Source organism: Nuphar pumila, chromosome 17, assembly GCF_984573655.1.
Source record: "Nuphar pumila chromosome 17, dmNupPumi1.hap1.1, whole genome shotgun sequence".
NCBI classification, from domain to species: Eukaryota; Viridiplantae; Streptophyta; class Magnoliopsida; order Nymphaeales; family Nymphaeaceae; genus Nuphar; species Nuphar pumila.
The window spans coordinates 28,403,405-28,423,014 of NC_143265.1; the positions used below are offsets into that span (position 1 = coordinate 28,403,405).

Here is a 19,610-nt window from a genome sequence, read left to right on the forward strand (position 1 = left end):
TTAGCTAAAATGCAGTTGATTCTACTTGCTCATCATCAAAACCTTGTACTTGAAGTATCATGTATGACTTCATTGTCGTAACAATCTCCCCCTTTTTGATGATGACAAACTTAATCAAAGATGAAGCATTTAGATGCATAGATGGAGATTTTACTCCCCCTATCAATATGCTGCAAAACATTAAAAGTTAGCACATTTAAAACCCATATATCACATATTGATTGGTTTGCATTTCCATTCATCATTACTTCATGCATTTTATCTTTTTCTCCATATGAGATTTTTCTCTTGCAAGATCTCCTGCAAATTCAATTTAATGCTATCTTTTATCTTTTTCTCCCCCTTTGTCAGAATCAAAAAGAGTAAGGGCAGAAATAGCATAAGCAAAATAGCGATACAAGTTTAAAATATTACAACCAATAAAGTATGAAAGTTTAGACAACAAAGATCAGAAAAGTGAGTTGAGCAAATCCTTGATTGAAGTAATCTCTTTCTGAATCGAAGATAGTTGTTGGGTCACATCTTCACGAAAAGTGTGTTGATGCAGCTCCAAAGTTTCCAGTCTCTGCATAACTTCATCATTGTCTTGATTTGTAGAAAATTTCTTTCTTTTTGCATGAAATGAAGGTGTTGCAGAAGGTGAAGGTTCAAAAATAGATGGTTCAGTAGGATCAGATGGTTTAGTTTGATCAACATTTAAAGGAGGCAGATATTTAATTTTCATTCTTTTAAAAATTGTTTGATCAAAGAACTCTTTTTGCTCAATATATTTTTCATTTGTTAAGGGAACTTTGAAATGTCTAAAAATACGAGTTAAAAGACAACCATAAGGAAGAAATGGTTTTTGTTTCCACAAATTTGTAAAATACACATTGGCCCAGTTGACAGAAATATTTCCAAATAAAACATAAAGAGTCGTAGAAAGATCTGTGGAATAATAATCAAAAGAACCAGTTTTAGGTAGAACATTGTGGGCAAGGATTCGTCCAGCAATGCGTGCACGAGTTTGAAGATTAGTATTTTTTAAAGGAGGGCAGTGAGGTGCACCTGGAAGAAGAATTTGTTCAAAAACTCTTTCATTATTTAATTCAATAGTGTTGAAAAGAGTGTCTGAAGGTGGAATTTCAAGAATTTCTCCAAGTAGTTTCGAATCAAACTCGATTTCAACATCACGAACAAGAGAAGAAAGAACTCCAGTTTCATGATTAATTTATAAATTCGTGTAAAACAAGTGAATCAGAAAAGGATAGTGAAGAGTATTTGCACAAGCATCAAAGAGATGTGAAATTCCAGGAAATAATTCTCTTATGTTGTAACGAGAAAATAGGTGAAATAGAACATTTCGGCCTGGTAAAATAGGTAGTGCAGAAATTGATCCAAAAGTATCATATAAGAGAGGATTTCGGAGTAATCTGAGTGAAAAAACATGTCTTGAAGAAGGTGTAGGAGGAGGAGAACCTAAACCTTTTGCAGATGCAGACTTCGTACGAGGCATGGTTAAAAACAGAGTTACCAAAAAAAATGTCGGCTTCCAAATGACGTCCGGCAAGAGGAAAATGTTGTCCGGCGTTCAGAAACGAAGGAAGATACGGTGGCTGACGGCGAATAGAAGTCGGCCACAAGGGGATTCCGGCAATGGCGGAAAAATACACTGTCACGGCAAGAGAGTTCCGGCGTGTTTTGAAGATGCGCCAGTTACTGCAAGAGGATTTCGGCGTTTCAAGATCACGATCAGAAGACTCCGGTGTCTCCTTGTCACGGCAAGAAAATCCCGGCGAGGATGAGATCGAACGACACTCCGAGGGTTTTTCGGAAGAGAGAGAGAGGCAAAAGAGAAAGAGGGTTTTCGTTTTAAGGGTTTCATTTTTAAGAAAAACGAAAAGGTACGAAAACGAAGTGAAACGATGCCTATTTTAAAAAGAACGGGTAAAAAAAATCCAAGGGGTATCGGGTCCCTTCTTTTAATTTTTTTTTTTAAAAAAATAGTCGACTAAAACTTTATCGGTCGACAAAAAAATGTGCGACTCATTCTAAAAAATATCATCAGTCGACTAGAAATATATCGGTCGACTAATATGGTGTGATTCATTCTAAAATTTTAAAACATCAGTCGACTAGAATTTTATTGGTCGACTAATATAGTGCGATTTTTAGATTTTGTTCAAAAAATAGCATTTTTACAAATCTAAAAACAAGCAAATACCTAGTTCTCTCCTAATTCTCATAAAATCTTCATTCTTAAGAGGTTTAGTGAAGATATCGGCATGTTGTTCTTTAGTGGAAATAAAATTTAACGAAATATCTCATTTTAACACATGATCTCTTAAAAAATGATGTCTAACTTCAATATGCTTAGTTCTTGAGTGCTGAATAGGATTTTTCGAAATATTTATAGCACTAGTGTTATCACAATAAATAGTTGTTGTGGAGTAATTCAAACCAAAATCTTTTAAGGTCTGTTTCATCCAAAGTACTTGTGAACATGCTAAACTAGCCGCTATATATTCAGCTTCAGTTGTTGAGAGTGATACTGAATTTTGCTTTTTACTAAACCAGGAGACTAAGGAATTTCCTAAGAAATGATAAGTTCGACTAATACTCTTGCGATCAGATTTACTTCCTGCAAAATTTGCATCACTATATGAAACTAAATCAAATGAAGATGATTTTGGGTAAAACAAACCGAAATCTGAAGTATCTTTCAAATAACGAAGAATTTTTTTTACTACAGTTAAATGAGATTCCTTTGGATTAGCTTGAAATCTTGCACACATACAAACACTAAATATAATATCAGGTCGACTAGCAGTTAAGTATAATAGAGATCCGATCATACCTCTGTAGAGCTTAGTATCTACACTTTTACCATTTTCATCTTTATCAAGAGAAGTAGTTGTACTCATAGGATTCCTTCTTGATTTCGATGAGTGCATCCCAAATCTCTTGAGAAGTTCTTTTGTATACTTAGCCTGATTGATGAAGATTCCTTCTTCAGTTTGCTTTATTTGAAGTCCAAAGAAGTAGTTTAATTCGCCCATCAAGCTCATTTCAAACTCTTCATGCATAGCTTTAGCAAATTCTTTACAAAGAGAATCATTAGTAGAACCAAATATTATGTCATCAACATAAATTTGCACAATAAGAATATCTGAATTAAGATTTTTAATAAATAAAGTGGAGTCTACCCGACCAATGGAAAACCCATATTGTTCTAGAAAATTTCGTAGTCTTTCATACCATGTTCTTGGTGCTTGTTTGAGTCCATACAAAGTTTTTTTCAATTTGTAGACTTTTTCTGGATATTTCTCATTTTCAAAGCCTGGAGGTTGCTCTACATAAACTTCTTCATTGATGTGTCCATTTAAAAATGCACTCTTAACATCAATTTGATATAACTTGAAGTTCATGTAACTAGCAAAAGCAAGCATCATTCGAATTGACTCTAATCGAGCCACTGGTGCATAGGTTTCATCAAAATCTATGCCTTCTTCTTGATTATAGCCTTGTGCTACTAGCCTTGCTTTGTTACGAATGACTTCACCATTTTCGTCCAGCTTATTTCGAAAGACCCATCTTGTTCAAATTATTGGATGATCCTTTGGTCTATCAACTAGATCCCAAACATCATTCCTAGTAAATTGGTTAAGTTCTTCAGACATGGCCAAAAGCCAAAATTCATCATCACAAGCCTCATTGACATTCTTTGGTTCTAATTTAGATATGAAAGCAACATTTGCAATATATTTTTCTAATTGCCTTCTACTTTGGACACCACTCTTTATTTCACCAATAACTTGTTCATGTGGATGATTATGAACTTCTTTCCAAACCGGTTGAAGATGAATATTTTCTTGAGAAGTACTCTCTATCAAGGATTCTTCTTGAAGTATTACTTCTTCTCCTTCGCTTAGAGGTATAACCTGCTCACAATTCTCATCAAATGCAACATGTAAAGATTCTTCAATACAAGATGTTCTTTTATTGAAAATACGATAAGCTTTACTTCTAGAAGAATATCCAAGAAATATTGATTCATCTCATTTTGAATCAAACTTATCAAGATTATCTTTGGTATTTAACAAGAAACATTTACTACCAAAAAATTTGAAATATGAGATCTTTGGTATATGATCATAATACAATTCAAAACATGTTTTATGTAAAATTGGTTGAATAAGAACACGGTTTAGAACATAACATGCTGTATTAATTGCTTCAGCCCAAAAGTATTTTGGTAAATTTTTATCTTGAAGCATGGTTCTAGCACATTCTTGCAAAGTTCTATTCTTTCTTTCAACAACTTCATTTTGAGGAGCCACTCTAGGAAAAACAAAGTTGTGAGATATACCATGTAAATCACAAAACTTTAGAAAAGATTCATTTTCAAAGTCACCACCATGATCACTATGAATTTTAATAATAGATGTAGCTTTTTCATTTGTAATTCTTCTACAAAGTTTGGAAAATTTCGAAAAAGCATCATTTTTGCTTTTTAGAAAAATTACCCATGTAAACCGAAAATAATCATCTACTATAACAAAAGCATACTTGCTACCATTCATACTTTGAATTCTAGATGGTCCAAATAGATCTAAATGTAAAAGTTCAAGAGGACGTTTTGTTGAAACTATATCTTTTGCTTTAAAAGAACTCTTGATTTGTTTACCCCTTTGGCAAGCATCACATAAGTGATCTTTCTTATATGGTATTCTAGGTAGGCCTCTTACAAGATCATTCTTGGATAACTTTGAAATAATTTTAAAGTTAACATGTCCAAGTCTCTTGTGCCATAACCATTGAATTTCATTTGAAACAATAAGACATTTTTCATTAAAAGTGGGTAATTCATCTAGATATAGTTCATACACATTGTTCCTTCTTTTACCTTTAAAAATTATCTTTTTAGATTGAAAATCAGAAATTAAGCATAAATCATTTTCAAAAGAAACATAAAAACCTTTATCACATAATTGACTAATAGATATTAAATTATGCATTAAACCATCTACTAAAAGAACATTTTCTATCAAGGAAAATTTTGGATTACCAATACTTGTTACTTTTCCCTTGTTATTGTCACCAAAGGTGATGGTTCCTCCATCCTTATTTTGGAGGGTGGAAAATAACTCCGGCCTTCCAGTCATATGTTTGGAACAACCGCTGTCCAATATCCATTTGCTCCTTATGTTGTGTACCTACAACAAAATTAGAAAACAGAGCATTTGACCCCTTTCTATTTTCGGGTCCATGAGAGTTAGTCTTAGGAACCCATATCCATTTGGATTTTGGTTTCCTTTGATAATAAATATTCTTTCTATAAAATGATTTATCATGTCTAGAATAATCATGTATAGAATAATCATGTCTAGGATAATCATGTCTGGAATAATAAGCATTATAGTTTCCATGATTAGATGCATTTCTATTAGAACTAGAAAGTTTAGTTCTATGAACAAATGGTTGAGAATAATGTCTTTGATTTTTCACCACATAGTTTGGTCTATTTTGAGTATCAAATAAGCTATATTCCAATCCGGTTTTATTAACCGAGCATCTTTGAGAACCAAGAAGTTTTTCTAGATTCTCTTGACCATTTGTGAATTTGGTCACTATGGAAAGAAGATCATTTGATTTTTCTTTTAGACTAGATATTTTTTTTTGTAAGCGATTGGTTCTAACTCCAACTTCTTTTATCTCAAATGCTTGGCAAGAGTTTTCCTTCTTGAGATCTTCTATCTCTTGAAGTAACACTTTATTTTGAGAGCCAAGAGTTAAATTTTCAGTTTTTAACTCTTTATTTTTAGAACTTAGACTCTTGAATTTAGCATATAAATCATTGAATGCTTCAAATAATTCATCATAGTTAAATTGACTTACTGAATCTTCTTGTGCTATAAAACACATGTTGGCGACTTCTTCATTTGTTTCTTCATCGGAAGAGGAGTCACTATCATCCCAACATGCTTGAAATGCTTTTTTCTTCTTGAATTGGTCCTTGGGCTTGATTTTGAGAAGAGGACAATCTTTCTTGATATGTCCTGCCTTTTTGCAGTTAAAGCATTTGACTTCATTGGGATTGAAAGAATCTGCTTTCTGTACCTTTCTTTGAAATCTTCCTTTTTTGATGAATCTTCTGAATTGCCTTGTGATGAGGGCAATATCTTCATCTTCATCTTCTTCTGAATTTTCTGAGTCAGATGTAGCCTTAAAAGCAAGAGATTTCTTCTTGGGCTTTTCTTCTTGTCTGTCTTGAAGTTGGACTTCATATGTCATAAGGTTACCAACCAAATCTTCAAGAGTGAGAGTGTTAAGATCATTTGCTTCTTCAATAGCAGTGGTTTTTCTCTCCCATTCAGGAGTTAAACACCTTAGAATCTTTCTGACTAAATCTACTTGTGAATATTCTTTTTCAAGGGATTTCAAAGTGTTAGTTATATCGGTTATTCTAGTTACCATGTCCGATATAGATTCATTTTGCTTCATTTTGAACAATTCAAATTTATGAACTAAAGAAGCAATTTTAGATTCCTTTACCTTTGACGTACTTTCGTGAGTCACGAGAAGAGTATGTCATATTTCATTTGCTGTAGAGCATTGAGAGATGCGATTGAACTCTACCTTGTCAACAGCACAGTACAATGCATTCATGACTTTGGCATTCAGTGAAACAATCTTCTTTTCATCATCGGTCCATTGGCTGAAATCAGTTGATGGAGTTTGATACTTTTCTGAAACAACTCTCCAGATTTCGAGATTCATGGATTGCAAAAATGTTGTCATTCTTACTTTCCAATATCCATAGTTTGTTCCGTCGAAGAGAGGAGGACGAACAGAGGAGCTTCCTTCTTTGTGCTCAGATGTTGTAGTTGCCATGCTAGATGATGGTCAAATCAAAGTAATAGCAAACCTGTGCTCTGATACCAAATGAAAGTGCACTAGGATCGAGGCAACGAACACTAGAGGGGGGGGGTGAATAGTGCTTTTATAAATTGTCTACGAAATATTGAAGGATTTTGCAAATTGAAAAGCAAACACACAAAGAACAGAAGATTTTATCCTGGTTCGGTCTATCACGACCTACATCCAGTCCCCAAGCAAAACCCGCTTGAGATTTTCACTATCAACCTTGTTAACTACAAGATCACACAGACCAAAACTGGTCCCACTTCCAGTAACAACCCTACTGAAAGCAAACAACTCCTTTAAACCAAGAAGTCCTTCTTTTTACAAAAAATAAATAACAACTTACAATATAACCTATGAGCCTTTCTTTTGAATGCAAATGAGATGCAATTGACTTTTGAGGTTGTTGAAATACTCTACTCATGAATTCACTATCTCTCAAAGTGATTTGAGTGAAAAACTGAAGTGAAAATATCAAGTGAGTGAGAAAACAAATACTTGAATGAATAAGAGTGAAAAACAATGAGTAAATGATTCAAATCGATTGAATTCTTGTTATTTTGAGTGTAAAATGCACTCATATTTATAGTTGAAAGATTCCATATGTTGAGAGTATGAAAGGGTGTCAAAACAGTCCATTTTGAATGATCAAAACGCTTGAAAAATGAAAAGACACACCTTTTTGAAGTTTCAGGAAAATGACAAAATTAGTCGACTGAAACATCAGTTAGTCGACTAATAGTTAGTTATTAGTAGACTGATAGTTATCGTCAGTCGACTGATCTGTTAATCGAGCCGTTTGAAAATCTGAACTTTTGAAACTTAGTCGACTAGAGAAAAATTAGTCGACTGATAATATTATCAGTAGACTGAAAAACCTTTCAGTCGACTGCTGCTAAAATCTTCTGAAAAACAAACATTCTGTTCGGTCGACTGATAAAAGCATTAGTCAACTGCTGCTAAATTTTCAGAAAACACATGTCCTGTTGAGTCGACTGATAAAACCATTAGTCGACTGCTGCTAATTTTCCAGAAAACAGACATTCTGTCCAGTCGACTGATAAAACCTTCGGTCGACTAATTTGACAAAAATGACTTTTTAGAAAATATGGCGCGAAAGGATTAGTCGACTGGTAAGTCGATTGGTCGTCTAATAAACATGAAAATTTAAGAAAAGAGTTTTCTAAAAAGATTTTCAAGAGGGTTTCTTTTAGAAAAGTTTTTCTAAAGACTTTTAAGGTGAAATGCAACCTAAATATGCACTCTAAGTAAGGCTCTTACATGAATCTAAGACTTTTAATGAATTAAACATTTGCACACTAGTCTTCAAAGATTCTTCATAGCCTTAGCTGAAATGCAGTTGATTCTACTTGGTCATCATCAAAACCTTGTACTTGAAGTATCATGTATGGTTTCATTGTCGTAACAATAATATTTTTTATCATTTTTACATTGAAAAATTGTGGGTCTTAATCAGAACTCGGGTTGGGCCCTGGTCTGGTATAAAATTTCACAAACTATACCTGGTCCATGTATTAATCGTACCTTCGAGTCAGGACCCAGGTCTTAATCGAGTTTTCTTATTTGTCTCAATACCAGGACCCTATAGGGTTTGGTCCGGGCCGGGTCCGGGTCTGGGTCTGGGTCGGGGTAAACCCGACCCGTTGATACCCCTAATATTGGATGAGGGACAACACGGGCCATTCAGCCTAACGCTCACGACCCTCTCTAAAACCCTACCCGCACACCGACTCGGTCTCGATACTTTTCACCCAAACCTCCTCTTGTGGCGAAGGCCCTACGATACAAGAGCCCTAGAATCCGAACGCAGGAGCAACGGTAGGGGAGGGATCCTAAACCCTAGGAAGGAAGCAAAGGAGGAGTGGAAATCCTTTGAATTGTAGGTCGAAGTAGTATAAGTGAGGGACGGAAGGTAGTGGAAGAAGGGAGGGAGGGAGGGATGGACGCGCTGCGGAAGCAACTGGACGTGCTGATGGGGGCCAACAGAAACGGCGACGTGAGGGAGGTCAACCGCAAGTACTACGACCGCGACGTCTGCCGCCTCTTCCTCGTCGGCCTCTGCCCTCACGAGCTCTTCCAATTGACCGTACTCTCCTCTTTTCTTCTTCAATTTTTTGGGGTTGAAATCTTCGTTTGTTTGCTTTTTCGGTTTTCTGTTGAATTTTCCGTTTTTGGTTGGACGGATCCTCGTTTTGGTTAGGTTTTTGTGATCGTTTTGGATGTATACAGATGATGTAGAAGCATTTGGATCCCAAACCCTAGGGTAATTTGGATTAACAAGGACAAAGTGCAATCTTGGTTAGTGTATACTGTTGAATTGGGTGGAAAATGGTAGTTTTGTGACAGATGAAGGTTCGGTACCTTATTTGTTGACCTAAATTTTGTCTGGGATGGATTCTAACAATTCGATTGAGTGGTGTCGGGTTTTGTTGAATGTAGTGGTTAAGATCTCACCAGGTTTGGATTGAAGTTACAGGTAACAGAACCTTGGGAACCCTGTGTTCAAGGAAGAAGAACGTGCTGGACCAGTTGTATGGATATGGAGATCGATGAATAGATGAAGTTATAGGTTCCAAGGAAGAACATGCGGGACCACTTGTACGGGTCTGGAGATGGATGACTTAATGAGGTTATTTGGTTCAAGGAAGAAGAATGTGCGGGACCAGTTGTATGGATCTGGAGATTGATGAATATATGAGGTTATTGGTGCTGCCAAATAGATTACGGAACTTATCTGTCTTGAAATCTACTGGAGGCCTGACTAGGTTTTGTATTTGCAGTTGTTTTGTTCGGTCTTTCTCCATGTCATGGCGAATTGAGCACTTCGTGCAACTTCATCATTAAAATATGTTTGGTTTTTTGGAAATGAAAGGCAACTCGTTGCATCCACAGAAAAGTCGAGGAAAGACATCACATGTATCTGAGACCTAGTTTCTTTAAAAATTTGATGGCAAGGGATTCAGGATTAGCATGATTTACAGGACATCCCAATTTAATCATCGTCATATTCAACGAGTTGCACATGATATACAAAAAAATAAGGATTAGATATTGAGAGTTTTTTTTTTGGTAGATTATTTCAATGACAGTCTCGTTTTCTAGAGTTTAAAAACATTAGGGATTGGATGCTGTGTTACAAAATAATTAACTTCTTAGTTCTTACCAGAGTCATATATATTTAGTGTTTGCATCAGACTGATTTTACTGTTTATGAAACAGTAGGGTTTCCGCATTTGTGTGTTATTCTTTTTTCCCTTTTCCCTCATAAGATCAGTAGGTTACATAATTACCTTTTGTTTAACTAGTTAATTTTAGGTATTTCTGTTCTTTATGCTAACTTGTTAGATCTACCACTGCTAATGCCACAACTTTGACTGTTTAAAATTTTTAACATTCAGTAGAGGCCTAATAAATAAACAAGGTTGACCTCTTGTCAGGAAAGCCATCTCATTATTGGTAACCCATTTGGATTAATGGAATGGGATGATGCAGGAACAATTGGATGAAGAAAAAACTATAAGAGATCATGTCTTACATTAGTTTATGTTGATTTCTTGGTTAAATATGTACGTATAGTTGTACGCATTGATGACCCATGGACATGCCACATTATTTTGCCTGTTATATTTAAAATATTTTTAATTCCATTTTTATATCATTTTTTTGTGTTATTTAAAAATTTCCATGTTTACTCCTTAAACTCATGAATCTTGACTTTCATGGTTATTTTTTTCAAGGTTACAAATGTCGGTCTCATCTATATCTCGGCAAGACTAATCTCATGATAAAATATAGGTTTGCTTGGTAAATCTCGGGAAAATCTCAGCATTAAAAAATTTCAAAAAATAAAAATAGCAGAAATACGGAATAAAGTAATATGTTTAGATCATAAGATACACATGTACAAAGTATAATGGAAGAAATATATCAAAAACATAAGACAGAAGAAAAAACAAATTTAAGCTATGGAAAAAAATAAAATAAAAAAAGTAAAAGTAACTGAAAATATTGTGATATTTTCATGATATTATTGTGGTAATATCACTATAAAACTATTTTGTAAAATATCACGATATTTTACTTTTTAAATTGTTTTCCCCAAAAAGGGTTTATAATGCTGATGTTTTCAAATTATCTGCTGTACCTGTGACTTATTTTTTTTATTGTGCTTGTCTTCTTGTTTATCTCTTGGCTAGTTTTCAGACTTTTTTGTCTTCTGTTTTTTCTTCCTCTTTTTCTTTTTTAACTCAACAGCTTTCATTTCCTTTTAGGCTTTGTCTAGACTCTAGCTGTCATAGTTGGAGTATGTGTCGAGTGTGTGGTGTGTGTTTGGTCGAGCTTCTCTGGCGATGTTGGTCTAGGAAAAAGGTGTTTAGGAGACATTTGCTCCTTTGTATTGCATTCAAAAGCGGAGTTGGCAAATAATCCCCTCTAGGAGGTGTTGTCGAAGAATTGGAGACATTGCATCTTTCGAACTCCCCAGTTCACTCTAGTGGCTAGCCCCCACACATAGCCAAGCTTGTTTCTTTCTTCTGCAACAAACTTTTAGGATATGGGAGTATTTAGAACCACTGTCACCAATATCGTCAATGTTTTGAAAATATCGCGATAATATCGGTGATATCAAGTCAGCCAATATTATTGACAATATATTGCGATATTATCGCAATAATACCATGATATTTTTAGGAAATTTCTTTTTTTTTTTAATTTTTTTTATTTATACATTTTCAATTTTTTTGTTTCTTTATATTTTAAGACCTTTTAACACTTTTTTTAAATATTTTTGCAAGGAAAAATTCAAGACTATTATTTTTTATCTTTATTATTATATTATATATATTTTCAATATTGTTAGGCTCTCTAGATTTTTCTGAGAAAAATCAACTTTTGAAAATCTCTCCAAGAAAGTTCCTTGAATGATATTGGTGACTATGCTTAGAACATCATTATTATAACATCAGTAAGATTTTTTTTCCAGAGAATTAGAAAAAGTGGGTTTCGAAGGAAACTTCATCACCTTCTAAAAACAGAAAATGAACACATTTAAAAATTAGAAACTATATTCTTTTTGAGGAAGAGTTTTTCAAGTAAAATATTTTGATATTATTGCAATATTATGTTGATTATATGTTGTAGAGATATTTTCAGTGTATTTAAATATTTATTTTAAGCTATAAAATGTCTTTAATAATGTATCTTATTGAAAAGTCATGACATTTAGTGATTACATTCATACGTACTATATGGTTCAACCCCTTTGACCTTTGTTTTATGTTACCTATTCGTCTGCATTGTGGAAAAGGTCCCATGATTTTGCAGGAGTGCATATACGGTCCATTCTTTGCGATCAAAATGTATTTAACATATTTTTCATTATGGTTTCTAGCTGGCACATTAATAACTGCCTTTTGTAGGATCTAATAGCTTTTATGATCTTTGAGCTGGATCCCCATTGCACTTCCCATCATGATAATTGTTGCACATTATTAACTGCCCTTTGTTGGATCTAATAGCTTTTATAATCTTTGAGCTGAATTTTTTTCTATAATAAGTTTCATCATGTCATTATGTCATGTATTGTTGTCATTCATGATTGTTATCTCTATCTTGTTATGAAGTTCTTTATCATCATGTTTTGATTGTTGCATAAAAAACATTCATATTCATTCAATCAGTTAGGTTGTCTCATTTGACCCACATTGGTCTATAAGTTTATCCTCCAGCAAGGTTTATTTTGACAAAATTTTATGCAAAACCGTGTTGATTTTATCCAAAATCGGGCTTTTCGCGATGCGTGGATCCATGGTATAGCTTTTGAAAAAAATGTCATTCCAAGTCAAATTTAAAATGTGTCATTGTCGTACTGCATTTTGTCTCACTTGTTTCATCTTGAGACTGATGATTGGTCGTCATCAATAGCTCCCACCTTGAACGACTATTCATTAAGCTAGGGAGACTCTCGTGTGAAACAAGGTTTCTATTTCGTCTTGAGACCGATGGTCACTGAACCCCTTGATACATACCTGGGCCTAGGGTTCAAATTTTTGGTCAGGGGGTAGGTTTGGTTTGGTTAGGACAAGTCAAATGGGCTAACTTAGGTAGACTGGGTATGGTTTTCTGATAAGTTTCTGGAGGAAAATCTGAACTCCCAAACGGTGCCACAGAAAAATCCCAAATTTTGATGCATGATTCTGGACACCCTAAACTGGGTTTGTTTAAAATTTCAGAGTTATACGACAAGGGAGCTGGGAGATATGATTTTTGGATGTTCACGGAATTCTGAACAGGACAGTGACAAACTGGGTTTTGGGCTATGTCACATGGGTGCGGGTGCGGGTGTGGGTGCGAGTGCGGGGATTCGGCACTTCCAAAAAACCCGGGTGCGGCAAGGGCAAAAATGTAAAATTATATATATATATATATAAGGGGGCCTGGGGGTTCCCCCCGCAGCGCCCCCCCCCCCCCAGAACTTTTTTTTAAATTCCACAGCCCATTTCATAGGGCAATTTTTTTTTTTTAAAAAACCAAAAAAATGGACCATCCGCAGCCCATTTCAACAACAACAACAACAACTACGCCTTCATCCCAAAACAATTGGGGTCAGCGATATGAACCAAAAAAGAAATTCATTTTGGGTCTTCCACATGAATCCTTTTCCTCCAATCATTTCTATCCAACGCCATGTCCTCGGTGAGGTTCAAAGCATTCCTATCCTTTCCTATCATCTCCATCCAAGTCTTCCTAGGCCTACCCCGACCTCTTTTAACTAATATATTTTCTCATTTCTCCAACCTTCTAACTGGAGCATCATTAGGCCTTCGCCGAATATGTCCAAACCACCATAAACGATTCTCTCGCATCTTATTTTCAATGGGTGCAACACCTACCTTCTTACGTATCTCTTCGTTCCGAATCTTATCTTTTATTGTATTTCCACACATCCATCTAAGCATCCGCATCTCAGCTACACTCATTTTTTGAATATGATGTCTCTTGACAGCCCAACATTCCGTACCATATAGTAAAGCGGGTCTAATAGTCGTCCTATAAAACTTTCCCTTCAACCGCAATGGCATTCTACGATCGCACAGCACTCCAGTAGCACTTTTCCATTTCATCCACCCAACCTTTATCCTATGATTTACATCTCCATCAATTTCTCCATACTTTTGAATGATGGATCCCAAATATTTGAAATAATCATTCACCGGTATATCTTGCTCACCAAGCTTCACTACACTCCCATCACTACTTCGTTGCTTACTAAACCGACATTCCATATATTCAGTCTTACTCTTACTCAACTTAAAACCTCTAGCTTCCAATGTCTGTCTCCATAATTCTAACTTAGCATTAACCCCAGCTCTAGACTCATCAATCAAAACAATATCATCAGCAAACAACATACACCACGGTACATTTTCTTGAATTGATCTCGTAAGCTCATCCATCACTATCGCAAATAGGAAAGGGCTTAAAGCAGATCCTTGATGTAACCCAACCGTTATCGGAAAATTGGTTGTCACTCCTCCACAAGTGCGGACATTGGTTACTACTCCTTCATACATATCTTTAATTATACTAATGTACTTGAGAGAAACACCTTTCTTCATCATTGTCCACCAGAGAACGTCCCTAGGTACTCTATCGCATGCCTTCTCTAAATCAATAAAAACCATATGCAAATCTTTGTTCCTCTCTCTATATCTTTCAATAAGTTGTCTAAGAAGATGTATAGCTTCCATAGTTGATCTTCCAGGCATAAAACCAAATTGATTCTCCGATATCATGACAACTTTCCTCAACCTAGACTCAATCACCCTCTCCCAAAGTTTCATAGTATGACTCATGAGTTTTATACCACGATAGTTTGTGCAATCTTGTATATCACCCTTATTCTTATATAACGGCACCAAAGTACTCTTCCTCCACTCATTAGGCATCTTATTTGTTCGCCAAATCAAGTTAAAAAGATTTGTCAACCATTCTAAACCTTTCTCTCCCAAGCATTTCCAAGCCTCGATAGGTATACCATCTGGGCCAACTGCCCTTCTTGATTTCAATTTCATCCGCAGCCCATTTCATAGGGAAAAATTAAAAAAAAAACAAAAAAACAAAAAAAATGGACCAAAATGACCCTGGGTACGGTCAACACACCCAGGGTCGGGTTGACCGCACCCGCACCCACGTCGAGTCGCGTCGACGAGGGTGCGGCACCCTACTAGCCGAGTCCCTGTGACATAGGTTTTGGGACAGACATGCTGACTTGTAAAATCGAGTTCTCCCTACAATGATCTCAATAAACCGTGAAACTCGGAGGGTTGGTTAAGGACACCCTAAAAAATACTGGGTTCAAAATTTAGACTCAGATCTTTCACGATTATAGCTGGGTGAATTTTAGAAGTTGGATGAATTCTGGGTTTGTCAGAATTCAGGTTTGGGCTGAAGTGCGTTGCGTAGGATCCAACTTAGGTTGAGGTTAAGAAAAAGGCTTGGTAGGCTTATTGGGTTTAGGCTGACATAGATGGGGTCTTCTATGACAGCTGGGTCGGCTGGTGGAGGTCGGTTGTACCACGAAATTGGCTTGGGGAGGTGAAGACTGCCGAAGATTTGGTTCTGACCATGCCGGTTGGGTGGACCTTGGCAGCAACCTTGGTTCGCTTAGTAAGCTAGACCCACTAGGGACCAACACATCGAAATAGGAGGGAGGGACGAGCCCTTGAGAGAGAAAGAGAGGGAAGAGGGGCAGAGAGAGAAAGACATCCTTAGAGAGAGAGGGATGTGAGCCCAAGAGAGAGACAAATTTGAGAGGGATCAATTCCAATTCTTTCATGTTTTGCAAGAGGGGGATACAAGGCCTATATATAGGCCAGGGGGCTCATTAAACCTTCACAAGTTACAAAACAAAGATTAAATGAAAATCTATATCTAGGTAAACCTTGAAATGCTTGGACTATTCTTGGTTAAGGCTTCCTTGGACCAAGCTAATTATAGAGTCTTCTTCTCTAGAAATAGACCACTCTTTGGTCTCCCAAGTTCCATCTTTAGAGGGGCTCTTAAAATGGGCTGTTAAAGCACCCTACACGCCCTTCCTTGCTCTCCAGAAATAGGTGCGGCACCCATGGGGTGGGTCCCACTAAGCCTTCCAGTCTAATTTTAGGAGGGGGCATCCCATGAGTGGACCCCACTAGTTCATTCATTTGGATAATTGGGTATGAATTCCTATCTGCAAAATTTGGATCCGTATCACCTCTTGTGATGGTAATTTTCTTTTGTGATGCTTGTGATTTCAAAATGCTTGTTGATCTTTGAGCTGGAACCCCACTGAACCTCTCATGATAGTAATTTTCTTTTGTGATGCCTGTGATTTCAAAATGGTTGTTCTGTCCTTTTGTTTCTTTAGCATCTTTCACCTTGTAAATCTTTCTCACACTCTCACTCTCTCTGTAGCGTTTTTGTCATATTTAATTACTGTTCTTTTGCTGTTATTGTTATTTTTGCATTTGTGAAGTGTTACATCCACCAGCTGTTCGCGTCATTTTGATAGTAAAGTGTTCCACTTCCATCCATTGGCTGTTATTGTCATTTTTGACATCGTGAAGTGTTTCATCCACCAGTAACATCTGTATTCTGTTATCTTGGCTGCAGAAAATGGATTTAGGCCCTTGTCCCAAAGTGCACTCATTGCAGCTGAGAAAAGAGTATCCTTAATATTGTCTTTCTATAGGTTTTGTGCTTATGGTTTCTTTCTGCATTAGAAGTTTTCTTGCTGGCTGTGCTTTTGTGCATGATTACTGTATATTGACAAATATTGTTGGCGTGCAATGCTAAAGTCAGTTGATAATAAATTAGAAGTGAGCTCCTGTTTGCCTTTCAAATCTTTTTCCTTTCTCTCCGGCTTTTCTCTTCGTGTATCCTGGTCAACTGATAGAAACGTTTTTTTTCTTTGCTAGAATGACTCATAATTGCTTTTAAATCTGAAAGAAAATCATCACATATAAAGGCTGACAATGTGGTGTATTTATTTGGATTGCGTTGTCTAGACTTGGTATTTTTTTGGTGTACTCAGTACAACTGGATTTGTTGACATGTCAGTTTTCCATAGTTATCATTTGTTAACCTGTGGTATTCTTGCCTGTGGCTGTCCATCTTAGTTGCAAGTGAAGCTGACTGAATCGTGCCTTTCCCGATAAATCCTGACCTGTTTTCATCATGATTTATGTTACGATTTTAGTTAGATATATCATTTGGGTGCTATATGTTGTTGATTTGCCTTTTTTTTTTCTGCCAAAAAAAAGATGATTCACCAAAGTTGACAGTCATTGTTTTCTTTGTGCATTGATTTTACTATAGGTATGATTGTATCATAAACCTCATGGACATACTTGGAAATATTGATATCTTTGGACAAATATTACCTTTTATGGTTTCCAAACCTTAAAGTGAAAAATGTAAATCACTACTCTTCAATCATGCAAAACAACATTTGTAATGACTTCATTAGCATTATTTGCAAAATGCAGATGCCACCAGAATATTTTTCTGATTTGAAGTCATTATTGAAATAACACAATGATGTTGTGGGCGTCACATAATGTAGCAGCCATGTTTAGCTTTACCATTTATGTCATTGTACATTTGTATATGCATCTTTACTTTTATTCTTTCCATTTTATAATGGTGCAATTTTTTTTGAAGGATATAATGGTGCAAATTTTACTTACACAAAGAATAATTGACAATGTTCTTGTCCTAAGGTTTTCCTTCTGTGATGTTGAATTTGTTGCATACCATTGTCATGCTCGGTGTAGTTTGCTTAGTGGTTAAAAACCTTAAGTTATAAAATATTATGTACAGTTATTACTAAGACTGTCACCATACCATGTTTATTTAATGCACATGATGGCGCTCTTATCAGAATCTTTTCCCCTAATTAAATTCAAAAAAGGAAAAAATCCTTCTTCCAGTTATATAAATGTCCTTAAACTGTTACACCATGAAATCCACTTCTTTTTTTCAGTCATGTTGTTTCTACTAGCTTTCACTGTAGATTGCATTGGAAGTAGAACCATTGGTTAAAGGATGCTTCATCTGGACTCTTTCATGCTGTATGCTCGTGTTCATCCAGAGTTTCCGTCAATTATATATGATGCACTGCACACAGGGAATAATATTCACTTCCATTAGTTTTGCATGTACCATTTCATGCTTTTGCAAGAAAAGAAAAATCCTTAACTCTTTTTCCAGGTATGAAGAGGCTAGGAAAAAGAGTATTGATAATTATGAAAGAGACCTCGAAGATGTCATTGAGAGGCTTATCCTTGAGTGTGATAGAAAAATTTCGAGGGCACTTAAGCGTCTTGAGGATGATGATGCAAAGGCTGCAATAGCAATATCTGTGTCTGAGGTCACTCAGGTAAAGACTAGTGTGCTTTTAGCGTATGATTGATTGTTTCTTGCTGCTGAAAAACTAAATTTCCTCTCCAAAATTGTAGACACCTGAGGTGCTTGAGCTGTCAAAGCAAATTAATGAAAAGCTGAAAGAGGCTGATGCTTTTGGTAATTGTTTATTTCATGAATATGATTATCTTTTACTTGTCTATGGTTTTGAGAAAATGTTCTGATAGTAACTTTTATAACTTTGTTATGTTGTGCCATGAGTACACTGTGTGGTTTGGAGTTAGTGACACTCAGAAACTCTTTTTCTTATCCTTGTTTGGTTGAGCTGAAGATGAATTTCTGAGTTTTTATTCCTTCTACAGCCAACTCAATAAGCATGCATGCATATGTGTTTCTTTTTGAATTTTCTGGTTGGTTTGGCTCACTTCGTTGAATGCTCTTGTGAAAAATGTAACCGCAGTCACAAGTAGCCTCCAGTGTTTTTGAAAATATAATATATACCTACAGATTACTGCTTGCTAGCTACATCGCATGGACATGGATGCAGACAAGGGACAAAACATGCGCACACTTGTTAGGGCACATGAGTTTTTGTAAAACTAATACACAAGGGTATGGCTGTATATTATATATAATTATTATATAAAATGTGTTTATGATTTTGGTCATTCAAAATTATTAATTTCAGTCAATATAGAATGAATATCCTCTTAAGAGAAAATTCCTGAACAGCAATTCTAACTCATTGTTATTAAAAACATTATACGTTTATTAAAATGTAATGTAACCAATGACAAATTTTGGAAGAAAAAGAACACAAGTAAATACAAATAGACAATGAAACTAATAAAAAGAAATAGATAAGTTGGAGACAAGGTGTTGACCATGTCTGACACATGCTTGACTGTGTTTGTGAAGTGCCGTTGTGTGTCTGACATTGTCTTGTGTTGTCATGGGATACACATGCTTAGTAAAGTGTCACAAGCTAGGTGTTATCTGGACCTTTACTGATATGCTGCGCCTTTTCCAATCCTGATGCTCACCATTCTGGCCTGAAATATTTCCTACTTACAAGCATTTTGGGTATACCTAATACCCTTATGCCGGCTTAAGATAAAAATGCTTGGTTGTTTATACTACAAAGCTGTGAACACATGGATAGATATCATTAAGTTTTCAGCGTGAATGCCACAATCTCATTTCGGCTTTTGATAGGGACACGTTCTTCCTGAGTATTGGTTACCAGTAAATTACTAGATGAGATTGTGGCATTTGCACATCAG

The 19,610-nt window shown here is 35.8% G+C and overlaps 1 protein-coding gene across 1 annotated transcript in view; it reads left to right on the plus strand.

The window, feature by feature from the left end:
- Window positions 1-8,731: 8,731 nt before the first annotated feature.
- The window catches only part of LOC149811831 (U1 snRNP-associated protein usp106-like), a 54,585-nt gene continuing 43,706 nt past the window's right edge, over window positions 8,732-19,610 (plus strand). The window contains exons 1-4 of the mRNA XM_089993132.1: window positions 8,732-9,010; window positions 16,576-16,628; window positions 18,175-18,343; window positions 18,423-18,486. Of these exons, the coding sequence (XP_089849258.1) occupies window positions 8,864-9,010; window positions 16,576-16,628; window positions 18,175-18,343; window positions 18,423-18,486 (433 nt within the window). The 5' untranslated portion in view covers window positions 8,732-8,863. The remainder of the gene's footprint in view (window positions 9,011-16,575; window positions 16,629-18,174; window positions 18,344-18,422; window positions 18,487-19,610) is intronic.